Here is a 21448-nt window from a genome sequence, read left to right as displayed (position 1 = left end):
GACAGAAATGTGCCATGCACTCGTGATCATTGCATGTGGGCTGTGGAAGGCCCTAGAAACAGAGCTTAACATGTACAAATCTCTTTAACAGGGATGCCTGCAAAATAAAAACAGGGTGAACCAACGTCAAATGTAAATACAGCATGAAAACACATTTGTACCAGGCTAGCCCCTTAGTCTTTTGGACAGGTTTTCTTAGTGTTTTGTATGGGCCCAACATAGGCCAGCGCTGTTAGACGCTAGCTGTGAAGTTTGTTGATGGGCCATTTAGTACAGAAATCATCATCACTGCCTGCCTCATTAAAAAACGTATAGTTTAATGTGCCTCATATTGCCCTCTGAAAGATAAACCCTACAGAAAGCCCCCCCCCCCCCCCCCCCCAACCCTGTGTTATGGATTCTGGATCATTTATATTGCTAGGGAGTTACCGTCCTAAAAAAAACATGGAGGCAAAATGGTGTTTCTTCAGAGTATGAGCATCTGCTCCCACCAGGATACACACACTACACGCACGTTCCCACGCACGCATGCTCACACTCAAATTAACAGCATAGTAAAGTCAAAACGCAACACAGCTAAACAGTGACCCCTAGAGACCAACATTGGGAGAATTACATAAAATTAAAGCTCAACAAAGACAGAAAGGTGATTATACATACTAGCAAAGACAGACGAGAGAACAAAGAAAGGGAAAATGAAGACAATGGAAAAGTAAACAAGAAAGAGAGATACATATGTAGCGTACTTACGTCCTGAAACAAGCGCTTGTCCTGGGCCAGGCGTTTTGAGGCCAGGGTCTTGGTGACATGGTAGAAGGTAAGTAGAGCCCTGTGCTGACGAAGGCCATCCTGACCCTTCACAGACTCCAGCAAGATGGGGATCAGCTCCGGCCACTGGCGCGGACAGTCCAGACGGGCAACCTTGGCTATCAGCACCGCTATCTGGGTCGCTATCTGTTAGCAAAGTAAACATGAACGACATGTTAGCATTAGCAACATGGCTAATGTAAGAATGACCCAGCAACAGGGGCGGTGAGTCACAAAGAAATTTAAAGCAAGCGGGAAGGTATTAATTGAATGACTAGGTGAAAGTATTACAGAAATTATGTTAAGCAATAAATATGTATTACGCAATCATAAAAAAAAAAGATATGACACCCACAACTACATAACATTACTAGTTTCTAACTAAACAATTACTTCCATATTGTGTAGTGTTTCAAGGTTTATTTGTCAAATACACCGAACAACACAGCGTCAACCTGCTTAATGAAATTCCTGTGAAAACTATATAGTGAGAGTTAAGAAAAAGAAAATAGTAATAAAATCAAGCAACAATAAGTACACTGTACACTAACAGCAGTTTAACAAAAAGAGTACTGTAAATTAGCAGCAATCTGGGTAGTATTGTTCAACATTTAGAAATGGCAAGAATGGCAGAAATATACTTAACAGTGTGAACTAGCAGCAGTTGTTAGTTATTGAATATTATAGATACATCAGTGCGATAAACGTATGAATGGTGGCATAGCACACAACTACGTAGAAGAATTAAGAACAATTTACACAGCAAGAATTTACCAAGAGGATGAAGCATACACAACACTGTACATATCAACAGTTTAAAAAAATATTGGTGGTAGTATTGAATATTGTAGATATGGCAAGTATGGTTGTAATATACATAAACAATGTAAACTAGCATCAATTTGAAAGAGATGGATGGGAGACTATGAACAGTATGATAGAAGCATTGAGGATTATAGATACATACAGCTCCGGAAAAATTTAAGAGACCAGAGCACATTTTTCTTTTCTTTCCAAAAAAGTCCAAAAGGAAAGTTCTGAGTGAGGAACAAAATAGTTCAAATTAAGACACCACTGCAAGTTGAACGCTTCACACAAAACTTTCTTTTGCGCTTTTTTGCAAAGTAAAGAAAAATGTGCAGTGGCCTCTTAATTTATTCTAGAGCTGTAGGAGTATAATATGCTTATGAATGGTACATGCAAAGGAATATTCTATTGCCCATTAAAAAGTACCTGAAAAGACATCAGAGCATCTGGAAATGTCATGTGTGATCAGTATGATCATGGATCAGTGTTCCTGGTTGAGGAGCCTTATGACCCGACAGAAGAAAATATTTGAGACTGGAAGTGCATGTTCCGATGCTCCAGTAGCGTCTACCAGACGGCAGCAGTGTGAACAGACCATAGCCTGGGTGGCTGTGATCTTTGATGATGTTCCGTGCTTTCCTCAGGCATGGTGTATGATAGATGCCTTGCACGGAGGGCAGATGGCAGCTGATGATGCGCCCCGCAGACTTTACCATCCTCTGGAGGGGCTTGCGGTCTGCAGCGGAGCAGCTGCCATACCAGGCAGTAATGCAGCCTGAGAGGATGTTTTCGATGGAGCACCTGTAGAAGTTGGTCCCCTGAGGAAGTATAGTCGTTTTCGGGCAACTGCAAAGTTCACTTGTCTGGAAGGGTGGAGCAGATGTGGGTTCTGACCATCAGCTCGAACCGCTTCATGATGGTGGAGGTCAGTGCTACAGGGCGGTAGTCATTCAGGCAGGTGATGGAAGATTTCTTAGGTACAGGGATGATGGTGGTCTTTTTGAAACAGGAGGGGGACTACAGACAGCGACAGGGAGAGGGAGAAGTTGAATATGGAGATGAAATCCTCCGCTAGTTGGTCAGAGCACCCCCTGAGGACACGGCTCAGAATGCCACCTGGCCCTGGTGACTTACGAGGGTTCACTTTTTTTAAAACTCAGCGCAAGTCAGCCATGGTTACGGACAGAGTGTAGTCGTCCTGGTCCTCATCAAGCCACACTGAAGGAATTGTGTTGGTCTCCTCAAACTGTGCATAGAAGGTGTTGAGCTTGTCAGGGAGCGAGGCAGCGGGACGAGCATCATTGCTATTACTTTGAAGATAGGCATCTTGTCCCAGATGCTGTCTTGGACCAAAGATTTAAAACAGAGGGCTCGTACTTTACACAGCGGCAATGGTCCTTGCTGGACACAAAAGGAGAGGTAGAGAAGAACAGCAATGATAAGCAATGCATCATGTTCCATAGCGTGAACCTAAAGCCACAGACTAGCCAAACTCCGAAAGTGAATTCCAAGGTACTATAGACAGACATTTAGCAAAACGTTATTATTAATGTCAATTTCAAGCACATTTTCATTTTTACAGCCAATATGCGCAGTGAATTTGCTAGTTAAATGCTGAGCGCTTAATATTTGAAAGCATGCCATTTCTTCACATGTATCCCACTGAAAGAATATACTTTTGTTCCTTTATGGCTGCATGCTGATATGGTTTGCTTTGTTTCAATTTAATTGAATTCCAAGCCCAAACATTTTTTTTACTATGTTTTATACATTCTATAGGCAAAATGTTGATTAAAAATGCTGAGCTGCCAATAGTGTACAGGAATTTCTTTACTATTTCGTTGTCATGTACAATCAATAATAAACTAGTGATATAGAGCTACAGTGGGTATAGAAAAGAATCAGCCCCTTTAAAATAATCACATTTTGTTGCTTTGCAGCCTGAAATGAAGACAGACACAGTTTTTGTTTCATTCAGCTGTATTTACTCAGTGCAACTTATAACATCCAAGTGAAAGATATAACACCAACATGTCAGGAAAAAATAAAGAAATAAAAAAACAATCACTGAGTTGGAAAAAGGATCACCCCCTTGTTGTCAGTATTTTGTTGAACCACCTTTTGCTTTAATCAGTTTTGCTGTGTGCTTTGGGTCACTGTCATGTTGGAAGGAAAACCTTCTTCCCATTGACAACTTTCTGGCAGAGAACAGCAGATTTTCCTCAAGAATTTGACAGTATTTTGCCCCATTCATTTTTCCAGTCCCTGCGGCAGAGAAACAACCCCATAACATGATATTACCACCTCCATGCTTTACTGTAGGAATGGTGTTATTTGGATGGTGCGCTGTATTGGATTTTCGCCAGATATATCGTTTGGCATTGAGGCCAAATAATTACATTTTAGTCTTATCTGACCATAACACCTTTTTCCACGTGGCGTTAGAATGTTCAAGGTGCGTTTTGGCAAAGCCCAGGCGTGACTGCATGTGGCCTTTCTGGAGGAGTGGCTTTTTTCTTGTAACCCTCCCATACAACCCACATTTGTGGAGAATTTGTGATATTGTTGTCACATGCACACAATGACCACTCTTTGTCATGCATTCCTGCAACTGCTTCAGAGTTGCTGTAGGCCTCTTGGTGGCCTCTCTGACCAGTTTCCTCCTGGCTCTTTCATCCAGTTTGGAGCGACGTCCTGACCCAGGGAGGGTCTGTGTTGTACCAAATACCTTCCACTTCTTAATAATAGACTTCACTGTGCATCCAGGCACTGATAAAGCCTTGGATTTTTTTTTGTATCCATCTCCTGACTTGTGCTTGTCCCACAACTTTAACCCGGAGATCTTTTGACAATGCCTAGCCACCCATAGTTGATTGTTTTCTTCAGTTGCAGTACCTATGACTGAAATGCTTCAGGAAGCTTGTTTCATGCTGAGCTAATCAAAATGACCACAGCTGATCACAGTTGAAAGTCAATTGGCTTTGTGTGCTATTGAGAAGGTGATTAACTACACCTGGTTGGGTTTACAAGTCATTTTTAGGAGGGGGGTGATTCTTTTTCCAACTCAGTGATTCTGGTTTTTAATTTGAAAAACAAAGTGTGATTATTTTAAAGGGGGGTGCTTCTTTTCTATACCCACTGTACATGTTTGAGTGTATACATTTTGGCTGAAAGACAGATACATCTGTAGACTATTTGAAATGCTCATTGCTTATACTGTGTCCTCATCCTTTCATGTTGTTAATAAAAACAAGCCAGCCTTCATTAAAATAATGCTTGGTTGTATTAAAAAAATAAAAAATAAATACTCAACATTCATAATCACAAAATTGACGGATTATGACTTATGACTAAACAAAAAAAACGAATGGAGCCAATTTGGAGTGGCAATAATTTTTTCCTGCAAGTGAAGAGCGGTTTTGAGCAGAGCGGTTTTGAGCGATGGGAAAGAAGTGGAGCGGAGCATGACCTTCACTCGGAGAGTGATGAACCGGGATTTCCATCAGTGGCACTCCACTCACATACTCTGGCTGGTACCAATGTACATACATTTTCTTGTAATGTTTGTATTCAACGTGTGCATTGCACAAACATGTGTGTTTGTATTCAATGTGTGACTGTCAAACCTCAGACAGACAAAAAGGTGGGCGGAGTCCGACGTTTAATTCCAACCACATTGACCCCACATTGACCCCGGACTACCACGCTGAGGAGGGACGACTTTTTTCAACATAAAGCAAGCCCCCCTGACTGCAGTGTGCAGTTCGGGGCGAACTGCACACTGCAGTCAGGGGGGCTTGCTTTATGTTGAAAAAAGTCGTCCCTCCTCAGCGTGGTAGTCCCTCTTATTTTCTCCACTCATCTATGCTTACAGACAGCATGTGAGCTGTGCACACGTTCGTTTACTTTGAAACAAAATAGGCAACACACAATGTGTTTTCACTGGCCATTATAATAATCTCTCACCACGATTATGGTCCTCTCTTGCCAAGCTAACGTAGCGCTTGATAACAACACCAACCTCCACGGCACATATGATTTGGGTAACTCACACGTTTATACCGGCATCCGCTTGCCAAACCACCCACCTTAGGTCATAAGATTTTTTGGAAATTGAGCAGTAACATACTGCTAATATCCCTTAAGAAATATTACACAACTTGCTCATTTGTTTTGCGTCATTTTTTAATGAACATTTCCTTCAATGTTTCATTTTCTTAAAAGGCTGGTATTTTTTTCAATAACTGCATCCAAGTATGGTTTCTAAGAAGTCTGATTTGTGCAATAAACACTGTTCAGTGTTCATCCGCACTAATATTGTATTCTAATTTAAGAAAATAATGCCTTCTTAAGGGACATTCATAACAATTGGCAATATAAATTGTCTGCTAAGGACAGATAAAATATTTAAAAAGTGTTTTACTCAATTATCAAAGAGGTAATCCACAAACGCATAACAGGATATTGTTGGATTATCTATTGGTAACAAGGCCGAAAAAGATTCAAAATGCAAACATTCTTTCTGACTGTTTCAGTGATCATTCAATCATTTACTGTGCTTGGGAAATTAAGATCTAAAAGCCCACACACATTTATTTGACACTGTAAACTGCTAGATATTGATTCTTTCATTGACAATATCATATCCATAAACTAGCAAAGACTCCAACTAATCCCAAAAGCCCAAAATTCCTGATTACTTTATCTCAGAATTCACAAAGGCATGTGACAAAGTTAAGTTAAGAGCCATCATTTGGGTTAGGTCTGATTTTATCTCATTCCCAGACACCACCATTCAGATGTCCCCTCCCCAGCCTATTAGAAAACCCCCAGAAATCAATAGTTATTGGCGCAACCGGCTAACATAAACAACCAGTCTCCCACTACACCCTCCCCTGCATGTTGGGTACAAATTGTTTATACTTGGATTTACCTGTACAAAAACAAGGACATTTTAAAAGACGTTTTTGATGCAGTTGGATCGCAATTTTGGGGCTATTGATTTTAAACATTTGGCAAAGGCTTGGAAATACACTGAAAATGCTGGATGAACATTTAGTAGAAAACAACATTGCCTTCAACATGTCATCAAAATTATATTTTGCCAGATATCGGTTTTATCATCAGTCAGCAAAGCTAACAGTCCAATTAAACCCACAGAGACATAAGTCCACCAGGCATGTATTCATGTTAAAAGTAAAGTCCACCAGGCATGTATTAATGGTAAAATTGAAGTCCACCAGTCATGGCCAAAGGTTTGCCAGCTTTAATTGACATTACACCGCCCAAAAACTTGAAACTTAGTATGCATAAACAAGTTGGAATCCACCCAGAAGTACAGTAAAGAGGAATAACGAATGGTAAGACATCGCAGAGAAACTAATAACAGCCAGCTTTTAAGTTTCGACAACACTCATGGAACAGCAGTTTAGTGGTGCTACTCCAAATTTTCACTTCAACAACATACAGAACAAAAAAGCAACATACAGAACAAAAAAATAAAAGCTAAGTTACATTGCTAAGCACTGTGGCCTCATCCATCTTCCATGTTTTTTATTGGGTCTCACTTAGACCCAACTAACTTGTTGCAATTAGCCGCTGTTAGAGAGTGACTGATTCTGTAATCAAAGAACCGTCACTGTACTGACTTTGAAGATGGCTAAACAGTTTATTCCTATTTGTACAGACATGTTCATGGAGAAATAAATGGAGTCTGTTGGCAAACACTGTGTGCTTGGGCAAAACCCAATGAGCTGAATTATGCATTAGTCGAAGCAACAGCAATGAGAGAAAAGGAAAATGAACAAGATGCGGGACAGCAAGACGAGTGCCTTCTTAATTATGGATGTTTGCGAGCATGATTAAGCGGAGCGCTACAAGCGCAATCTTTCTCACTCCCTCACTCTGAAGTACTTGGTGATAATGTGTCAGAGGGCAAGGTCACTCTACCAGGCCCCAGAGGAAGTTCATTAACGCTGCACTGAACACACACAAACCAATATCGTTGGATTGCGCCAGATAACGGAGTTAACCCCCTCTCCAGGGCACTGACAGGGGAGAGGTGAGACATTTTGGGACGGGAATGGAATATTAGGCCTTTGTAGAAGTGGCAGAGCCAAAACAGCCATGTTAAAAAAAGCAGATCCAAATGACCATATTGAAAAAGTGTTTGGATGTGCTCCTCTTAGTGGTTTGGCCAAAAGCGCCAGGCACTGGATGAAAAGCGGATTGGCAAAATGAGCGACTGACCTGGTTGACAGGCTCATTGAAGTTTGTTATGAGGCCGGCTCGAAGCGATGTCTTCTCTTCCTCAGACAGGGCACTGCAGACAGACAGAAACAGACAGGCAGGTTAGATTATAATACGTACATTAACAATATAAAGCAAACACTTTTTGAATCAGTTCACGGTCACCAGAACCTCTCACACTATTCTGACAGAATTAGTCCATCCATCATCTTCCGCTTATCGGGGCCGGGTCGCGGGGGCAGCAATCTAAGCAGGGATGCCCAGACTTCCCTCTCCCCAGACACTTCCTCTAGCTCTTACGGGGGGGCACCGAGGCGTTCCCAGGCCAGCCGGGAGACATAGTCCCTCCAGCGTGTCCTAGGTCTTCCCCGGGGTCTCCTCCCGGTGGGACGGGACCGGAACACCTTCCCGGGAAGGCGTTCCGGAGGCATCTGAAACAGATGCCCAAGCCACCTCAGCTGACCCCTCTCGATGTGGAGGAGCAGCGGCTCTACTCTGAGCTCCTCCCGGGTGACCGAACTTCTCACCCTATCTCTAAGGGATCGCCCGGCCACCCTGCGGAGAAAGCTCATTTCGGCCGCCTGTATCCGGGATCTTGTCCTTTCGGTCATGACCCAAAGCTCATGACCATAGGTGAGAGTAGGGACGTAGATTGACTGGTAAATCGAGAGCTTCGACTTGCGGCTCAGCTCTTTCTTCACCACGACAGACTGATACATCGACTGCATTACTGCAGAAGCTGCACCGATCCGTCTGTCAATCTCCCGTTCCATCCTTCCCTCACTCGTGAACAAGACCCCTAGATACTTAAACTCCTCCACTTGAGGCAGGCACTCTCCACCAACCTGAAGTGGGCAAGCCACCCTTTTCCGACTGAGGACCATGGCCTCGGATTTGGAGGTACTGATTTTCATCCCAACTGCTTCACACTCGGCTGCAAACCATCCCAGTGCATGCTGAAGGTCCTGGTTAGAAGGGGCCAACACGACAACATCATCTGCAAAGAGCAGAGACGAAATTGTGTGGTCCCCAAACCTGACACCCTCCGGCCCCTGGCTGCGCCTAGAAATTCTGTCCATAAAAATTACAAACAGAACCAGTGACAAAGGGCAGCCCTGCCGGAGTCCAACATGCACTGGGAACAAGTCTGACTTACTGCCGGCAATGCGGACCAAGCTCCTGCTTCGGTTGTACAGGGACCTGACAGCCCTTAGCGAAGGACCCAGGACCCCATATTCCCGAAGCACCCTCCACAAGATGCCGCGAGGGACACAGTCGAATGCCTTCTCCAAATCCACAAAACACATGTGGATTGGTTGGGCAAACTCCCATGAACCCTCCAACAACCCGTAGAGGGTATAGAGCTGGTCCAGTGTTCCATGGCCCGGACGAAAACCCCACTGTTCCTCCTGAATCAGAGGTTCTACTATCGGCCATATTCTCCTCTCCAGAACCCTGGCATAGACTTTCCTGGGGAGGCTGAGAAGCGTGATCCCCCTATAGTTGGAACACACCGTCTGGTCCCCCTTCTTAAAAAGAGGGACCACCACCCCGTTCTGCCATCCCAGAGGCACTGTCCCCGACCGCCACGCGATGTTGCACAGGCGTGTCAACCAAGACAGCCCCACAACATCCAGAGACTTGAGGTACTCAGGGCGGATCTCATCCACCCCCGGTGCCTTGCCACCGAGGAGTTTCTTGACCACCTCTGTGACTTCAGCCCGGGTCGAGACCCTAATATGCCAGGACCATTCTCGCTTATTCGTGCAATTTCAGGCAAATCTCACCGTCTGCTTCTGAAGTAAGGCGGTCAGTGAGACTGACCCATCTACTATTGGGTTTCCACCACGTTCATATGAGAGGAAGAGGCATGGCATTACCAACTGGGAGGCATTATTGTGGCACGACAGTGCCTGCCGTCTTGAAATCACACCCAGCTCATAACCTGAGGTACGCCTTGTTTTTAATCTAATTTCCCCAAGGAAAGAGACCAACATCAGGAAGGGATAAAGCTGTCCTCCAATGACCCGACTGTACACACTGGATGGGAGAGAGACAACGAGATAACGAGAGGGAGAGATAACGAAAGAAACAGGCAGACAGACAGAAATGAAAAACACTTAAGAGAACATCAATTCCCAAAATGCAAACCCATAATCAAAAGTTTCAAAAATCCAGATAATGAAAAGTTGCCAATACGATTAGGAGAAAACAAAGAGAGCTGTAGGCTGGAAGCTCACTATATAACAGCCTGCCACAAGATGAGGGACCGTGCATGACAGAGTGTCGTCGCAGGCTTTGTCTGCGCTGTTCTATATTATTATTAGCCAAGTTAGAGGGGAAGACAGGAAATGGAGGAAGAACTGGTGAGAATGTTCAGAGAATGGTGGAGGGGGTGGCGGCACTGGAGGAGAAAATGGGAGTTAATGAAGTAGTGAGGGAAAGAGATGAGGGTTTTCTGGAGTCTCAATCAGGACGGAAAGAAAAAAAAAGGGGGGGGGGGTGAGAGAAAGGCTAGAAGGAAAGAGAGAAGGCTAGATGTGTCAGGCTGGGCTTTGTTAACCACTAGTCCTATAGTGATAAGGTAGTTGTACTACATTGGGATATACAATGGTTAACCCTATATTGGCCTCCCCTAAAAAAAATTAAGTGTGAGTATTGTGTTGGGCTGTAACACAAAACACGCACTCTTTACAAATGGACAAATCATTACTAAAGATTGTGGAAAGGGGGTACAGGGAGATCTATTCTAGTATCCATTCTGAATGAGGGAGCATCAATATGGGACAGGTGGGTGTCTGTCATGTAGTACCCACGCAGAGCAAAATGAGACAAACAGTGCCGAGACGGGCAGAATGGATGGTAGACAGAGAAAGACGGAGTACAAAAGCATTAATTATCCCATGAGACGGTGTCCAAACGTGAAAAGAACAACGGGCTATAATTGCTGTGACCAGATGGGCAAAGCTGGTAGACTTATGGTCAAATTCTACATCTAGGACATCCGTGGTTATGCCTGTTGAGCAATGCCCTCAATCTGTCTTGCACAAACTAATCCGTCAATAACTGCCGATTCCCTGGCTGAGACCCAATCTCTATCGAGCCTGAATTCCGCCATTGCTGTTAATAGAAATAGACTGGAACACAGGCAAATAACTGAATGTCACTGGTGTGATACGCTATTGATTCTGCCCTGCTCAGAAATAAGTTGAAATAGGCTAAAACACTGTCAGATAACAACGGCATCACGATTGACAATGGCTGTCCATCATCGTTGATGAACGATATTGTAGTGGTATTGTTCAACGACCAAAGTGTGTCCTCATTCAAATGAAGTCCTTACTCCTTGTAGAAGCTGGTGAAACAGGCCCACAGGTAGTTTTGCCCTAGCAAATTAGATAGATTTCTACAGGCCACAAAGCTCAAAACCTTGGCTTGTATTTTATAGCACAGCTCATACCAAGTAGAGATAAGAGACTCTGACAGACAAATAAAAAGTGAATTACCCAGAACCTGCTAAAGAAACTTCAAAAGGAGAGGTAAAAAGAAGATGATATCCATAAGATCATGGGACTCTAGTCAAGTACAAACACTGATGTGTCACAAGCAACACAGGCGCTGGCCAGGCAAAAGAGAAAAGAATGGAGCAGAGAGGAAAGATGGCAGAAACAATGTATACTTACTGTGGTGCCACTCTTCTCCAGTATCTGTCGATGCCATTTTTGAAGTAGAGGACAGCCAGCCACCGGACATTCACATCCAACATGTGATTGTTGAAGATATTCTACAAGATAGAAAACAAAGCTGCATTTGAATGTATGCTCATTTGTTTAAGAATCAACATTGGAACCATGTCTGGACAGCAGGTGCAATTTATCAGTCTTGGGTTAAGGAACAATGGGAATAAGGCCACTCTCCACATGATGGGACAATGGTTGGCTGCTTATTGTAACGGCTATGAGGGAGGAATAGAGAGAGAGGGCAGGCAGGCGTGCGAGGAAAAGAGATAGAGGGCAGGCGGGCGTGCGAGGAAAAGAGATAGAGGGCGGGCGGGCGAAGGAAAGCGAGAGAGGGCGGGCGGGCGAAGGAAAGCGAGAGAGGGCGGGCGGGCGGGCGGGCGAGGGAAAGCGAGAGAGGGCGGGCGGGCGGGCGAGGGAAAGCAAGAGAGAGGGCGGGCGGGCGGGCGGGCGAGGGAAAGCGAGAGAGGGCGGGCGGGCGGGCGAGGGAAAGCAAGAGAGAGGGCGGGCGGGCGGGCGGGCGGGCGGGCGAGGGAAAGCAAGAGAGAGGGCGGGCAGGCGGGCGAGGGAAAGCGAGAGAGGGCGGGCGGGCGGGCGAGGGAAAGCGAGAGAGGGCGGGCGGGCGGGCGAGGGAAAGCGAGAGAGGGCGGGCGGGCGGGCGAGGGAAAGCGAGCAGAAAGAGTGACAATGAGAGAAAGAGAAAGGGAAGTAGAGGGCACAGACGAGACCTTGGTCTCATGAATAAACAACCACCTGAGGTGGGTCAGGGGGAACAGTCTGGAGTGGGCACCTGGCCAGACTGGCAGAATCACAGAAGAGTGCTGTGGCGCATGCACATGCGTACAGTTCTAACAGCGGTAGAACTGAGCGTTAAAGCTGTGTTGAGTACTTGGAACCACAGGGGTGAGGGGGAACAACAATGTTCTGTTATCAACTCAGTCCCGACTAGTCAGTCAATACAACAGAGACTCAGGGCCGTGACTGGAGTTACAGGCTTGGAGTGAATTCAAACCTTTGTGAGGGTAGAAGGAGAGCCTGGCAGCATTCTGCCTCTGTGGGGTGGCTAGAGTCCTGACAGCTCCCTACTTCAACAAGGTGCCAAATATCTAACAGATAGAGATCAGCAAAGAAAGTCTAGAGGAAGCTGGTCGAGGAGTGTTAGGGCAGGCGAGACTATGCCCCTTTGTAGATCCCAGCAGACAGACACTTTGTTCTACCCCATGGCTTAGACCATCCGGCAGAGGGTTGGCTAGACTGGGGCATTGGGGCCTTAGACGGCCTGTCGTATGCCACAGAAGCTAATGCTATGTGGCAGTGGGATAACGTCAGTCAGGGTTTGTATCCAACTGAGTGGAAGGATACCAAAAACAAAGCAGCTTTTCCACTGACCATCCCATCCTACCAACATTGTGCCATTTTTCTTTCGATCTGAAAGATATCCAAAAGATTCTTACAACAAAGTGACATGCTCTTTACCGCCCACAGACTTAGTCACAATTGCGGTAAAAAACCAATAATAATTGTAACAACTACCCAGAAAAACTGTCAACATCCTCTTAATCATAAAATCTGGAGTCAACTTTGATATGACTCACTAATTCAGGAGCATTCTACTGTAGCCTGACACTACAATTGTAAGTCACAAATGGAACAGAAATGCTTTTAATGCAGGCTTTTTGTTTAAACATAGGCTATGTAGTTCAAAATATGTTGGCATTCAGCCCGGGGGAACACTGACATTTTATATTTTCTCTTCCCTTAAATTGATCTTGACAAAAAACATTAATTGCAACATATATGGTTAAATGAGATGATTAATCATGTCCTTTTTTCCAGCCACCTAGTTCCAAACATAAATCATTTTTGATACAATAATTTGGGGGGTGTAAAACATTTTCATTATTTTACACTCCCCAAAACTACCTGGTTTGGACCTAAATGATGCAAACCAGGTAAAAATGTTACAATAAAGACTGATAGACAAGCAAAAAGGTCTGTATAGACAGAAGCCATACTTCAGAGTAACAAAATAGTAAAGGTATTATTTATTATAGATAAACGCAATTGCAACCTCAGGATTTCGCGTATTTATCTAGATCCTCCATCAGTTGGCCTACAAGTGAGAATGCTTATTACTAATTTGCATTTTATTGCTAATATAAGCTATGCAAAATGACATAACATACATAATGTTAAAATAATTAATATCTCAATGGCTCAATTCAGGAGAAATTATAATTAATAATTAAGATGTGTCAGCAAAATGTTATTTTTAAGCATTCACTATAACAGAGCTTCACATTTCACCATAAGAGCTATCCTACATGGGAATCATGAAACAAATGGTTCAAGGAAACTCGCTTACAAATGCATAAATGTGTACAAAGCAGTGGTGTCGGGCTAAAACTGAACAGCTCCTTACTAAAATCTGTGACAATTCAGCCAAAAGAGCATTTGTGAAGTCCGGCACTGATGTTGGACGAGAAGACCTGGCTCACAATGGCCGTTCCAATTCATGCCAAAGGGGTTCAATGGGGTTAAGATCAGGGCTCTCTGAGCTCCTCCTCACCAACCTCGTGGAACCATGTCTTTATAGACACTGCTTTGTGAACAGGGGCAGTCACACTGGAACAGGAAAGAGCCTTCCCCAAACTGTTGCCAAAAAGTCTGAAGCAGCTAATTGTCTAAAATGTCTGTGTATCCTGCAGCATTAAGATGACCCTTCACTGGAATTAAGGGGCATAACCAAAACCCTGAAATCCCACCTCCACCAAACTTCACAGTTGGCACTATGCATCCCGGTAGGTAGCGTTCTGCTGGCATCCGCCGGACCCAGACAGGTCAATCAGACTGCCAGACAGTGCAGCGTGATTCACATCACTCCAGAAAACGTTCCCACTGCACCAGAGTCCAGTGGCAGCGTACTTTACACCACTCTGGCCAACACTAGGCATGTTGATGCGAGGCTTGAGCACAGTGGCTCAGTATTGGAAACACATTCTGTGAAGCTCCCAATGCACAATTATTGTGCTGATGTAGCTTCTAGAGGCAGTATGGAACTGTGGTGAGTGAGGCAACATGATAAGCAATTTATACACTCCACACGCTTCAGCACTCAGTGGCCTCTCTCAGTGAGTCTGTGTGGTTGGGCTTTGTGGCTGGGCTGTTGTTACTCCTAGATGCTTCCACTTCACAATTACAGCACTTACAGTTAGGGGCAGATCTAGTAGGGAAGAAATTTCACAAACTCACTTGTGGCAAAGGTGACATCCTATGACAGTGCCATGTTAAAAGTCACTGAGCTCTTCAGTACGACCTGCCAATGTTTGTCTATGGAGATTTCATGACTGTGCTGGATGTTACGCACCGGGGAGCAATGGGAGTGGCTGAAACACCTCAACTCAATAAATAGTAGGGGTGTCCACTTACTTTTGGCCATAAAGCGTAAATTCCAGAAGGATTATGATGGAATATGAATTGGTTAGGAATGTTTGAGCTTGATATATAAGGGTTTGTAGCAATTTTTTTTCTCCAGATATCCAATTTTTTGTTCTACTCATTAGCCTTACTAGGGAATTTTCAGTGGACTGAATCTCTCAAAAGGTAGATGTGGAAGAAGAACAGTTGTCTTTAAGTGCAGAACAGCAAGAAACATTGGATAGCAGTGTTTCTGTAGCAAACATGTAATTGCAGTTCTCTAAATAAATTGCAACGGAATTGATTTAATTCTGCCAGGCATGCACAGGATACTTTCTAAGTAACATTTAATTTAGATGGGTTTTGTAAAGCCTCTTTATCAACAGTACCAGCAGACAGTTATCACATTAGCATAATTGCTAATGGCTATACAAAGTGGAAGGCAAACGAGACACCCACCCACGCACCCGTTTGCACGCACACGCGCACACACGCACACACAGTATTAATCACTGATGTAGTTTGTTCACATCATATAACTCAAAATTAGATTTCCTGCTTTGTTTTATTTAAATTAAAATACTACTCATGATCCAGACCACATGGTACAACTTAAAAATCCATGATTGCTGTGCAGCAAGGAGGCTTGGCTAAGGCCAAAATGTTAGCATGCTAACACTGACTAATTATTTCTCTATCATTTTGGTGAAAATGTCAAATAAATGTCAACAATCCTTTTACCAATGGACAAGTCTCTGAATTACAGTAATTGAAAATCCCATAAATCAAGGTATTTCTATTTTGGTCTGGTTCTACATGGAATGGCTCTAAACTGACAAGACCCAAAACTATTCTAGAATGTAGGGGACTTTAGGCTACATCCTAACCTCCATTGTATGGATTAGAGGTTGAATCTTAATTTATGGAACTATGCTTCATATATGATAAGCTCCAGTAACGTGTGTGGATGTGTGTTAGACCTACCAGCAGTACAGAATAGAAGCCTGGCTGGGTCTCCCATTGTCGTAGCTGCTCTTCAGCAGGCTTCAGTAACGCTGTATCCTGACTGGTGGCTTGGGTCAGGGCCTGTAACACCACCGAGCTGGCACTATCCATATCCATGCCTGGACACACCTGGAGGGGTGGATGGTGGAGAAACACAGAAAAACAGCATACATTACTTCAACATGTTTTATAATATTAAGATTTCATAAATGTCTTTAAGAAAAGCTGCCAATCCAGTTGGGAGAGAACAGAGGGAGTTGTAAGTTGGCAGCACACTCAAGCCTGTCAGAAGATGAAGGACAGTGAGGGACAACAAATGCCAACAGATGTTTTTTTTTTTTTTTTATGGAGCTATTAATGTTAGCATCCCTTTCCATAGCCATCATAATTTGCCCAAGTCCTCCGAGCGCACCCGAAGAATGTGATTTTACCCTGTTTTATTGATATTTCCACATTAGGGGATAAGAATATCAACCTGACATTCGGGCTCTCTCATCAATTTGCTGTCAGAATGTATGGCCAATTGGCTCATTAGTTGCGGAGAACATTGACACTACCTCTGGCCCTGGTGACACAGCACCCTGTGAGTGTGAGCTCACTGTGTGTGCGTGCCGCTAGGTTGTAATAAACTCAAACTCAAAAACATTTTCATAAACTGAAATCAAATATGATATACACCAGGGGTTCTCAACTCTAAGCCTGGGGACCCAGACTACTGCTTGTTTTCTATTCTGCCTGTTCATTGCATTCAATATTAGTCAATATTTAGAAGGCTAGAATGAAAACCAGCAGTACTTTGGGTCCCAAGGCCTGGAGTTGAGAACCACTGATATACTTAACTGTTCAAAATGTTGGGGTCACTTGGGGTCATGTCCTTGTTCTCAAAAGAAAATAATACATTTGATGTTATTTTAATGGACAAAAAGTATCAGAAACACAGGGAAGTGAGGATGTTGTCAGTGACTATTATAGCTGGAAACAGGCCCATTATCAGCAACCATTACAACTGTGTTCCAATGGCGCTTTGTGTTTGCTAATCCAAGTTTAACATTTTAAAAGTCTAACTGATCATTAGAGAAAACTTTTGCAATTATGTTAGCACAGCTGAAAACTGTTGTGCTGATTAAAGAAGTAATAAAACTGGCAGATAGTTGAGTATCTAGGGCATCAGCAATTGTGAGTTCGATTACAGGCTCAAAAAGGCCAGTAGATTAATCATCCGAAACTTGTCAGTCGATTCTTCTTCATGTTCTGAAAAATGAAGGCTACTCAAAGCAAAGAAATTGCAACTGAAGACCTCATACAATGCTGTGTACAACTTTGTTCACAGAGCAGCTCAAACTGTATCTAATCTTAACAGAAAGAGGAGTGGGAGGACAAATACATTAGTTTCTGGTCTGTGAAACAGACGCTTCACATATCCTCAACTGGCAGCTTCATTAAATAGTACCCAAAAAACACCAGGCTCAACATCTACAATGTAAGCGACACCGGGATGCTGGCCATCTAGGCAGAGTTGCAAAGAAAAAGACATATCTCAGACTTGCCAATAAAAATAAAAGATTAGGATGGGCAAAAGAAAAGACACTGGACAAAGGAAGATTGTACAAGTGTTATGAACAGACAAATCAAGGTTGGGGTGTTCGTATCACAAAGAAGAACATTGAGATTAAAGCCAAATGAAAAGATGGAGGAATGTGTCAAGCATTGTGGAGGCAATGTGATCGTCTGGGGGTGCTTCGGTGGTGAAGTGGGTGCACAGGCTAAAAGGGATCTAGAAGAAGAAAGGCTATCACTCCATTTTGAAACGCCATGCCCTACCCTGTGGTAGGAGTCAATTCCCTCCTACAACAGATAGATTACCTAAAGCACAGCTCCAAACTATGCAAGAATTATTGTGGGAGGTGCATCAGGAAGCATGGGGTGAAATCTCTTCAGATTACCTCAACAAACTGACAACTAGAATGCCAAAGGTCTGCATGGCTGTAACTGCTGCAAATGGAGGATTCTTTGACGAAAGCAAAGATTGAAGGACCCCATTATTTCAATAAAAAAATCTTTATTTCTAACCTTGTCATAAACTATATTTCCTATTCATTTTGCTGTATTATATATTCAAATTAATTTCATGGAAAACAAGGACATTTCTAAGAGGCCCAACACTTTTGAATGGAAGCGTGTTCATGTTTTAATAATAACACCATAGCCTATAGGGCTTCAAGCAGAATTAGAACAATACATTCACTAATTCAGAACGTGGGGAAATATTGAACATATTATTCCTTTTTTATTTTCTGCCGAAAGAGTAGTGGACTGAATTCAAACCTGAATTTGAATCAATGCAGCAAAACTACACTGGAGGCAGCAGCTCAGTCGGTTGGACAAACCAAGCAACAAGTTGTTGCTACTTTGAGGATTAAAATAAAAACCAAGAAGTTAACTGATATAAAGAAGTAATATAATATCAGTAGGCCTTTAGTTATAAACTTCTGATGTTAACTTGCGACTGATTTGTTTGGGGCACAGACTAGAACCAATGGTTGCTTAGCAACCAGATAACATTGTGTTAAAAAAATACAGAACTCCAATAAATGTGATTGGAGGAAAGCTGTTATGGTAATCTAATCAGTATCAAGTTGTCTGTTCTCTTCAAGTTCATAAATGAAAGACATTTCATATTTGAAGACTGAAGAAAGGCCCGACATGATTACTACATTGCACAAAGGGAGTGGAATATAAGCAAGAGACTGAGGCACCGACCTGATTTCTCAACATACTGCGTGGGCTCTAGAACATCTTATTAGCTACATATTTCTCTTCAAATTAGTCTCAGATAAATGTAAGATAATAAATAACTTATTATATACACGTTTTATTTACATTTTCACAAAAAGGTTCTCCAAACAAATTTTCGTGATGTCCAATGTTCCAGTCGCTGCCTTGCCAGAACTCCAAAGCAGGTACAGGACAAAGACTGAGATGTGTACTCCGATATACACTAGCTAAAGCTGTTCTGCTTCTTGTAACACTGCTCTATCATCTAGGATTTTTTTATTATGATTTTTGTTCATTTAAATATCATGTAGAAGAAAAAGACATGGAACACACAATTAGAATATATATCTTTGTGACATGCTGCTGACCATTCTATTGAAACAAAAACAGACCCAGAGAGACAGACAGAAACAGCATCTCTTTGCCACTGCATTTTTAATGAAGGAATATGCAAATGAGTAACCTGCAGAAACCGCAGAAGCCTGACATCCCACCTGCTCAAAAAGACATAGCCTGAACCTACAGAGGTGGAGGCATCCCAGCACCCATCACTTTCATCTCCCTCCTCCCCTTCCCCTCTGTCCTCCAGCCTGGCTTCTCCCGCCCTTGTTTAGAACCCTTCATCCGGAGGTAAAAGCTCTCAGACAGGCTAGCATGTTAGAACCGATGACGCAGGCAGCCACCGCGTCATAAAGCGCTGCGCGGAGAGACACACCTGGTCCCCATGGAGGCAGCCCCCGCGACAACAAAGGCAAAATCCTACTCTCTGCAATACTGAGGGAAATCGTTCTATCCTAGAGTCACAACTCCCACCTCGCAGTTCAAACGCAGCCTGCCTTATTCATTTCAAAGGGAGACCGAGTCAGAAAATCTACACTGTTCTCTAATGATAATCAGAACGAAGAAACTCCCTAAAGATATAGGCTCTACAACTAGACCTATACCGCATGACTTTCAATTCTTTCACTCCACTGACTAAACTGACTGGATTTTTCATTTGCCACTTCAGAACTGGCAGATATGGTAAACAAGGTCAAAACGAGGAAATACTAGGCACATCAAATAAGTAAGACCTTATGACTGGACAGGTGGTATATGAAAATGTAAAGGGGAAATATGGAATTGATAAATGCATTTGGTGACTTTTATATTAGCACACTCACACCCCCCCCTCCCCCTTACAGTGTCTGGTACTGAATAAAAGCCAATATTGTCCACCACAATAGGGACCATACATGGACAGAGACAGACAAAGAGACAAACAACACAGCTCAGCCAAGCCAAAAGATGCCCTTTCAGTGTGGTAAACAGCTTTGCTAGACTGCCATCTAGAGGCATGAAGCCAATTGAATCCAAAACACCAAAAATAAACCACTTCAGTATTTTGGGTAGACTAATCTAGAAAACAGATTAGTTTTTTTGGGATGGACAAAAATAGTTTCTACGCAAATAAACAGAAGATCAGCCCTTTTTGGCAAGTCTTACAAAAGCATGGTACAACTCCAAACCGGGGTGAATTTCAAAAGCATTCCTATCACTGTTTCCAATCCATCACAGACACAACATGAAAACAATGCATGCTAGAACTGAATAACGCCTGGGGGTCCCTGGTTGACAGAGGGGGCCTCAGTTACTGCTTTGTGGTACAACTGCATCATGGTGGACAGGTGTTGGTATCCTCCTCACTGCCTACCGACAGAGCCTTGGGGTCTAACGGAGGGCGGCGCTAACTTGGCTGATGGCCACTCGGGATAGATGGCGGAAGGAGCTGCCGTGTTCCATCACATTCCAGCGACACCTTGTGGCGTATCGCTCGCTTTCAAGCTTAGCGGCGGTTCCTAGCCGGTAAACATTCTCCTCCAGCGAGTGCCAGCATAAACCTCCTGGCTGTGCGCGCAGCGTGACAAAAGGCAGGGCAGCTTGGACAGATGCGCACCTCCAGGACGCGACTGCTGTGGAGTTATAGCGATGAATGATCTGATTAGAAGGCAAGGGCTGGTCCAGATACATCGACCAGTCAGACATTCATAACACGGATGATGCCAACTTTACGGTCTCAAAAGACAGTAGGAATTAAATGTGCAATTTGAGTGTGTCTGTAATACTCCATGGGATTGTACACACAAATGAAATGCTCTCTTTTTTTTATGTTTGGAATTCATTTTTATGGACTTGATTCATAATAAAATGACTCTTTGCATTTGAATGCACACATTTTGTGTATTTTTTCATAAATATTGTGAGAATTATATGCAAATGAGACAGGACTGCCCAAACAATGGATGAAGATTGTTTATAAACACAGTATTCATTCTTTTCGGTCTAACAAAAATACTGCCATGTATGGGAAATGGTCCAGCATAGATGCTTCTTTTCAAAGGTTCTGTAAAAATGTAATCTAACTAAAATAACTTCTTTAAAAGCTTAAAGAAGAGGCCCACATCTTAATAAGAACAAAATGCTGCAAATTCACAAGCTTCTGAATCTAAGAGACCTGGCGAACACATTATCTATCATATTCACAACCATAAGGGATGTTACGGTTACCGTAACAGTGGTGGAAAATCGCTATACAGAAAGAAGCCTCAAGATGATTCTATGTAAGGTACATGATGTACCACTACTTAACACCAAACAAAAAAAGACTACAC

The 21448-nt window shown here is 43.3% G+C and overlaps 1 protein-coding gene across 1 annotated transcript in view; it reads right to left on the bottom strand.

The window, feature by feature from the left end:
* ipo11 (importin 11) overlaps positions 1-21448 on the bottom strand; it is a 168155-nt gene that overhangs the window by 144408 nt on the left and 2299 nt on the right. The window contains exons 2-5 of the mRNA XM_010892441.3: positions 16002-16151; positions 11547-11647; positions 7864-7936; positions 751-954 (exon numbers count right to left, since the gene is read on the bottom strand). Of these exons, the coding sequence (XP_010890743.1) occupies positions 751-954; positions 7864-7936; positions 11547-11647; positions 16002-16139 (516 nt within the window). The 5' untranslated portion in view covers positions 16140-16151. The remainder of the gene's footprint in view (positions 1-750; positions 955-7863; positions 7937-11546; positions 11648-16001; positions 16152-21448) is intronic.

This window comes from Esox lucius, chromosome 13 (genome assembly GCF_011004845.1).
Source record: "Esox lucius isolate fEsoLuc1 chromosome 13, fEsoLuc1.pri, whole genome shotgun sequence".
In the NCBI taxonomy this organism is placed as follows: Eukaryota; Metazoa; Chordata; class Actinopteri; order Esociformes; family Esocidae; genus Esox; species Esox lucius.
The sequence above is the reverse complement of the archived record's forward strand: the minus strand, read 5'-3'. Positions and strand labels throughout refer to the sequence as shown.